The following is a 7571-nucleotide window of genomic DNA, read 5'->3' as shown; positions in this document are numbered from 1 at the left end:
GCTCAAGTAAAAGTAAAAAGTAATTTCTGTAGTAGCATATTTGTAGTAAAAATATTTGAAGTATAAACAAACACATTATTACTACTGCTGTTGCAAAGTTTCATACATATGGCAGACATATTGGATTTTGAGGAATTTCCAAGTCCAAGTCCAAGCCATTTTCAACTTCAAGGGCTATTTAATATTTTTTTCCTGGTGCTTATATCAAAGATTATATAAATAGCCAACTTTAAGAAGGGTAGGCTTACATTTGTACAGTTTCACCTAATAAATTAGGCTTAAAATGACTAAATATCAGAATCAAATATTTGCCTTATATCTATAAGAATTTGAAGAACTATTATTTTTCACTTTACCACAGGAACTTATTAGAATTTTTTTTGTTACAATAAAGAGAACATGATCCATATCTTTCAAAATGTGAGTTTTTCAAGATCAGGAATTCAATCTGTGAAATGAAAATTTCAGAAGGTCACTGAAAAAGAAAGTTAACTTTTTGCAGAGAATGTGTTATATGTAAAAGTCAAAATGATAGTTTTGTCTTTTTGAAACACAAGCAACACCTTACAAACATTTAAAATGCTCAGTAGGAAGCTCTTAAAACAAATTAATTCAAGACTTGATTCTTTAGTTTGGTTTGAAAAGAAATGTGCAAAAGGCAGAAACAAGAAGAAAATACATTAATTAACATTTCATCAGCTGAAAAAAATATCTGTTAAACATTAGAGCTAGATATAACCGAAATAAACATGTCTAACAACAGTGGATGTAAATCACAGAGAACATGGACATTAATCTATCAATATCAGGAATAATATTAGGAGACAATAACAAATCTGCAAACAGGACATTTTAAATTCTTTTTTTCATTCATCAGTTGACAAAATGTATTCATGCAGTGTAAAAGTTTTTGTGATTTGTGTTTAAAATATCAGATTTTCTGCTGTGTGTGAACTTTATGTAGCTGTAGACTTCATCTAATATTAGAATCAGTTTGAATAGAGGAAACCAATCATATTTAATCTCTTTTTGTGCTTTTGACACTGACAATATTGTAGACTAAAGCTTAATGTGTTTTTTGTTATTAAGATCCACACAAACAGAAGTATAACACATTTGTTGAGGATGAAAAGGTTGGAAAAGTCTATTTTACACATAAGAGAAAGGCAGTAGAAAAAAACTTTTAGAAACACAGTTACTGGGTCGGTGCTACTTTAAGATTTCTCCTGTCTTTCATCTGATGAAGCCACAGATGTAAATAAAACAAAATGAGGTTAGACAGATCAAACTTATGAGGCACAAAGTGTTGTCAGAGAGAACAGAACACGTTTTCAATTAAAATATGCTGACATCCTCATGTTGTGTTGAACTGACTTTACCTTTCATGGTTAACAACAAAGACAGGAAGGTTTTAAAAGAATTAGAAAGCATTAAAAACTGGTGAAAATGCCCAGATAAATATTGTGACTACATTAGTTTTAAATCCACAACTTGCTATACGTCCTTCATCAGTTCAAAGTTTTATTTGTAGTATACTTCCTGTTGTTGTCTCATCTTTAGTAGGAGTAGCCGCCTGTTGCATCATTTATTTTAGCAGCTGATGCAGGATCCTATCAGGCATTTCTCCATCATTTTGCAGCGTCAGCATGTGGCTCCATGATGTCGGGCCGTTTCAGATTCCACTGGTCGAGATGGCGCTGCATGCCATGAAGCCCGGCTTCCACCTCACTGCTGCTGAAACCGAAGCAGTCTGTCTGTTTCCCATCCACCATCCCGGTTTCTCCTATCGTTTCTCCCTTAATCCTCCCTTTGACCTCCATTATCTCATCGCTGTTCTCCTCTGATTTGATCGTGTCCACCATGTGCATGTCGATGTGTTCCGGTCCCAGCACGGCTTCCTTGCGGTCCATGTCCAACCACACAGGTCCTGCTGGAGGTTCTAGGGAAGTGTAGTGGAGCTCTGGCTCTTCTTGTGAGTGGAGGTTCTGCTGCTCCGGATGGAGGAACTGGGTTTGGTGCTGCAGGTGATACAGAGGCTGCAGTGGATGCTGCAGGGGCTGCTGGTGGTGATGATGATGATAATGATGATGCTGCTGTTGGTGCAGGTGGTGGTAGTGGTACTGGTCAACAGTTTGCTTGTTTGCATGGACTGACTCTTTTGGTTGGTTCTTGAGGAACTTCTCAAACTTCTTGGAGGCTTTTTTGTTTGTTACAAACCAGTCCTGTTAGGACATAAAGCGAAGATATAAATGAAAATAAAATGGTTAAGTAAAGCAACTAAGAATGGAAGCAATTACTATTAACTGTCGACTATCATCAACATCACTATCTACAGTAAGTCTGAAGAATTCTGAAATAATATGAGTTACAACAACATTTAATTTCCATTTGGAATCGATAAAGTATTTTTAATTTTGAATCCAATTTGATTTAATATTTTATTGGATTAAAATTAGTTCCAAATGATTAAACATCCGTTTAAGCCTTCTTATAGCGTTGTAGTTTGGCCGGCATCCAGCAGAGGGCACCAATGGTCACCCTTAGGCGCAGCCTTTGTTATAGAAATTAAAGATGGGTACTAACCTAGAACGGCAAAGAGAAACGGTCCAAACAGAGTTAGGTGCGGGATGCAAAATGCATTTTAAGGGGTTCTGTTTTAAAATAGAAACACTCAATAAATTCCTTAAGTTTCACTTTAATAGCGCTGATTCACCCCAGCTGCGTGACGGAGCAGCTTTTTCAGCTTAACGCTGAAAAAAATGTAAAATGGGAAAAAAATCATTGTGCCTATAAACTTTCATCTTTTAAAAATCTGTGGTGAGTTAATGCGCAAAGTTGTAACATTCCTTTAGGAGGAACCAAGCGGTATTTATGTATGACCATTCTCCTTAATCCATAAAACACTCAGATTTTAAGAAAATGGCTGGTTGGCTGATTAATACGATCAACTTTGGATCAACTCTGTTGATAATTTGCATCACTAAAGCTCCTCAGTTTATTGGATTTTACATTATGTCATCTGCTTCTAGCCGTGAACAGTCTACCTAGTAGAACTGCTTTTCTTCAAGAACCAAGATACATATTATTTTCCCAAACTAATTCTCAAAAATATTAATATATACAAGACCTTAAAGTTTTATTCAGAAAAAAAATATTTTCTGAACCTTTCTGAGCCTATTAACAGATATCATAGAATAAATTAATACAATGGAGTCATCAGCATAAAGCGTGACCGTAATGGGAGGAAAAAAGCATATCCAAAGCAAGAAACTTGGTAATTTATAATTACCTGTGAGTGGACTGAGTTTATGTGATATTTCACTCCACTTTCAGAATTAAACTCCTTGTTGCATATCAAACATCTGTATTTTCCAGCCTCAAATTCACCCTGAAAAAAGACAAAACAAACCTTAAAGTGAGAATATTTTCACATATATGTTATTATATGCGCTAAACAATTGCTCTTACACCTATTACTTTTTAATTCAGAGTTTATGTTTTTATTTAAGGATATAGAAAACAGAGAATGCAGGAAAAATATGCTGGTTTAATATTTTTATTTATTCATAGATTTAACTGAATTTTCTGGAAATTATTTTTCTAGACACAGAACAGATGATGTACCTTTGTGCACAATCCCAGGTGAGCTTTCAGCCCAGACACACTGGTGTATGTACAGTCACAACCCTGAGGGAAGAAGATAGTGCAACACATAACATGAGTTTCACTTTATTGACACTGAAACATTGTATTTTTTCAAGTTGGTGTAAGTAAAGTAGAAAAAAAAAACATTTTCGAAGTGTAAATCCAACCCATGACTTTAATACATGGTACAATGTCTGTAAAACACGCAGAGTAAACTCAGAAAATTATTTGGTGCTATTGCCCCTGTAAACGCTTTCTATTGTCTGGTTCAGGCTATAAGGCATGTCAAGGCTGGCAGTAGCTTGAAATAGATTGCAAATAAATCCTCAACTTAATTTTAAATCAGATTAACTGTTCAGGTTTAAAATGTAATTCTAGTAAACGTCAAATAAAAGTGTGTCCTACCTGGTTGGGACAGTGAACTTTCCTCTGCAGCTTCACCTCATTCTTCCACTTTCTCAGCACCTCTTGGCTGAACGCCGGCAGGCCTGGTCGGGCGTATTTCAACTGGTAATGGCAACAAAATGAAAAAATTAAAGTCTAATAGTTTTCATAAAACCAATTTTTGTGATCAGAAACATTCTTCATGCCTTCTTGTCGTCAGGCACAAGGTCTGACTGAAACTTCCTCTTGGGCCAGTCCTTTGGCAGTTCATTGTTGGCGATCTCAGCCAGGTGGAAGTTGGCCACCTGTGCAGAGGCGCGCTGCACTCTGCCGCTGGGCGTCCGCTCTGGGTTAGCCTCCCTCTGGGCCTTCAGGGCCTCGTCCTCTTCAGGCTTCTGGGGCGTCTGGAAGGAACGAGTGGAAGTCTTGATCATAATGCAACATTAGCAGTAGATTTCTAGCTAATTAATACAACTAGAAGTGACAAATTACTGTAAATGTGTAAAGTCAACTTACAGGAGCATGCTCTGATTTCAGGTGGTACTCCAGACCAGCCTTGGATTTGTATGCTTTCCCACAGTGGGAGCAATTCAGCAGCAACTTCTCCAGCTCAGACTCTTCCTTCCCACACTTCTTCATATGGTACACATAGCCCATGATGCTGGTGAAGGCAGCAGTGCAGCCCTGGGGAATAAAAAGTATTTGTTAGTCTTTTATGGTTTTCAAACAGACCAAACTGCAATGTGATCAACACCTCACTTCTTTAGAGCATTTCAGTTTGCCGAGTCTCTTCAGGATTTTTCGCAGTTTGTCTTTGATGGCGCGGTCGTCAAGGCCTTTGGTGTCATCAGCTGATGGCTTTCAAGATTAGAAAAGTTAATGTCAGCATTCTGGCATTGCAGATATTACAGCACACTTATAAATAACACCTGTTGCACATGACGTATGCATTAAAATGATTAAATTGGGCGTTTAAAACTGCAGCAGATGAAACAAAAACAATACAAATTATTAAATCGAACATTTAAAACTGCAGCAGATGAAACAAAAACAAGCATAAATGCTATTTTTTGAGCAACAGAACAGTGACAGTTTTACTTTACAATGTAGTGTATACTTTGGAGGCCTAAAATACACAATAAATCAAGGAAACATCAGGTTTTGCTCTTGGAAAGTTGTGTGTTATGCACTGCTAGCATCCCTGCTAACACTGCAACAGAAATAAAGGGGAATAAATAATGATCTTACCAGGTTGCTGTGGTCAGCCATGATGTGATACTTCATCCCTGTGGAGGATTTAAGCTGCTTCCCGCAGTGCTGACAGGTAAAAGGTTGCTGCAGATTGACAAGACATTTTTAACTAACTTAATACTTTACACCAAGTACTTAAACAAGGCATAAATGTGGTTACACCCCACATAATCTTAATAAATACTTAGGTGTGTATTTTACTGAGATTGTATATGGTAGACTAACACAAATTGGTGCCTCATGTTAAAGTGGAAGGACAATAATAAAAACCAACTGAAAGGTGTGTCATACATTTCTGTAGACATTATTGATTAAAAATCATCAGCGGTCAGGGCAGTTGTGGAGAAATTTAAAGAAGGGTGAAGTTAGAAAATCATCTCAACATCCCACAAACCTCTGTTCAATCCTGAACTGCTGTTGTTTACAGATATTTCTTGTGCAAAGATTTAGAAATGTGCAAGTATGCGGAAAGAATTAACAAAAAAACTAACATCTATGTAATTAATTAAAATCTGTCTGTTAAAGTCACTGCCATATATTAAATACTTGTAATATAGTAATAATTTTATTTTGAGAGATGCCCGCCTCTTTTCAGATCAGTAAACTTCTTGGTTTAGTGAAAAATCATTTAAATTTTAAATCTGCCATGGGTGTGAATAATTCCTGCAATGTTTTGTTTCAAAAGTACAAATGCACACCGCACATTTCAGATTTCTATTTGCAGAAATTACATCATTTTCATTCTCACCTTCCTCACAGTTATAATCTACTCTTGCTGTATCACATGAAATCCCAATAAAATTCACAGAATTTTTCAGTTGGAATGGGACACAGTTTGAAGTGAATGAATGAATATAAATGTAATATATATATGATATTTATAATATAGTACATTTTTCAGCCTCACCAGTCTGCAGTTCTCCATGTGTTTCTTCAGCCCCTCCACAGTTTTCCTGCTCACACTTTTACATTTGGGACACGTCACTCTCCCTTTGGCCACAATCTGGAGCTGCCAACGCTCCTCTTGGCTTCCTGGAGACGGAGCGCAGCAAGAATAACAATAAAGTTTTACTATCACAGACATAAATATCTATCTAATGAATACATAGTATTAATGTTTTGAATAATTTTACATAAACACTTAAGGATCAAGTTTATTTGTCAAACTGCAGGACTACTTCCTTGATCCAGTGCAACTTGATTGTGCAGGTGACATTTAGTTTTAATACTAATGAAAAAAACTAAAATTTGATTATTTTTAATTAAGCTGTTCTCACCTGGAGGGTAGGTTGGAGGTTCCTTCTTGATTGGAAGAATGATGGGTTTCTGATCTTCATTCATTTGGACAGTTGAGCTCCTACTAACACTGACTGCATCTAAAATTGAGATACATGAAATAAGTTTCTTTATTACTGCGTCAAATGTATAATTTAATGTGTTCTCAACTGAATCCAAATCAGACTTTCGCTCTGTAAAAAGCTGAACCAGTTGGACAGGATGGAGACCTACAGGACATGCTGCCCTCTGGTGGTGGAAGGAAGTTATTTACAGCAGGGCCTGGCTCCACTTCTGCTCTCTGGACCTTCTTCATGTTCATGTCTTTGAAATATAATACGAAAATAACATTGAGCTACCTTATGTAACAAGCTAGCTCTTGGGGCATATGAGAAACATATTCTAGTGATTACCGGGTCTCCAGATGTTTCCTCGTTCCCTGTCTGAGTCGCTCCAGACTTGCTCTTCCTGGCTTCGGCCGTTTCCCCACGTTTGCTCTGGTCCGCCGGAGGATCCGTCTGTTCCTGGATCCCTTCCACCGTTCCAGGCCTGATCCTGGCTTTGGTTTCTCCCTGCCCCCCATCCAGACTCGGGACCTTGCTCCTGGCTCGTGAGCCAAGCCTGATCCGGTCCAGAATGGCCTCTATCTCTGTCAGGAATCCATGTTTGGGGTTCTTCCCTGCCTGGAGTCCAGGCTTCAGGGCCTCGTTCCCTGCTGGAGCTCCAGGTCTGTTCCCCAGGCTGCGGCTGCTCCCGGCTTGCCTCCGATCCTTCAGGCCAAACGTCCTTCCCCATCTCTCTTGGAGGCATGTTTATGGACCTTTCATCCGAGCCGTTGGCCAGGCCACCTGATGACATCACAGAGCAGCTGGTGGTCGGATAATCCACAGATCCCAAGGAAACATTCTGCAGGTCTTCATACCTAGCATGAAAACAAAATAAATAAACTACAAACCTGTCACAATGTCATGTTTTCTCGTTTTTTCTTTTGTAAAAGGTGACATATTATGCCTCCT

The 7571-nt window shown here is 38.0% G+C and overlaps 1 protein-coding gene across 1 annotated transcript in view; it reads right to left on the bottom strand.

Annotated features, from left to right (window-relative positions):
• Positions 1-182: 182 nt before the first annotated feature.
• znf512 (zinc finger protein 512) overlaps positions 183-7571 on the bottom strand; it is a 24944-nt gene continuing 17555 nt past the window's right edge. The window contains exons 6-17 of the mRNA XM_044106391.1: positions 6969-7477; positions 6790-6879; positions 6558-6656; positions 6188-6312; positions 5278-5364; positions 4789-4887; positions 4546-4713; positions 4236-4433; positions 4051-4152; positions 3625-3687; positions 3290-3388; positions 183-2222 (exon numbers count right to left, since the gene is read on the bottom strand). Of these exons, the coding sequence (XP_043962326.1) occupies positions 1629-2222; positions 3290-3388; positions 3625-3687; positions 4051-4152; positions 4236-4433; positions 4546-4713; positions 4789-4887; positions 5278-5364; positions 6188-6312; positions 6558-6656; positions 6790-6879; positions 6969-7477 (2233 nt within the window). The 3' untranslated portion in view covers positions 183-1628. The remainder of the gene's footprint in view (positions 2223-3289; positions 3389-3624; positions 3688-4050; positions 4153-4235; positions 4434-4545; positions 4714-4788; positions 4888-5277; positions 5365-6187; positions 6313-6557; positions 6657-6789; positions 6880-6968; positions 7478-7571) is intronic.

The sequence above is a fragment of the Gambusia affinis genome, linkage group LG22, assembly GCF_019740435.1.
Source record: "Gambusia affinis linkage group LG22, SWU_Gaff_1.0, whole genome shotgun sequence".
Taxonomy (NCBI): domain Eukaryota; kingdom Metazoa; phylum Chordata; class Actinopteri; order Cyprinodontiformes; family Poeciliidae; genus Gambusia; species Gambusia affinis.
The sequence above is the reverse complement of the archived record's forward strand: the minus strand, read 5'-3'. Positions and strand labels throughout refer to the sequence as shown.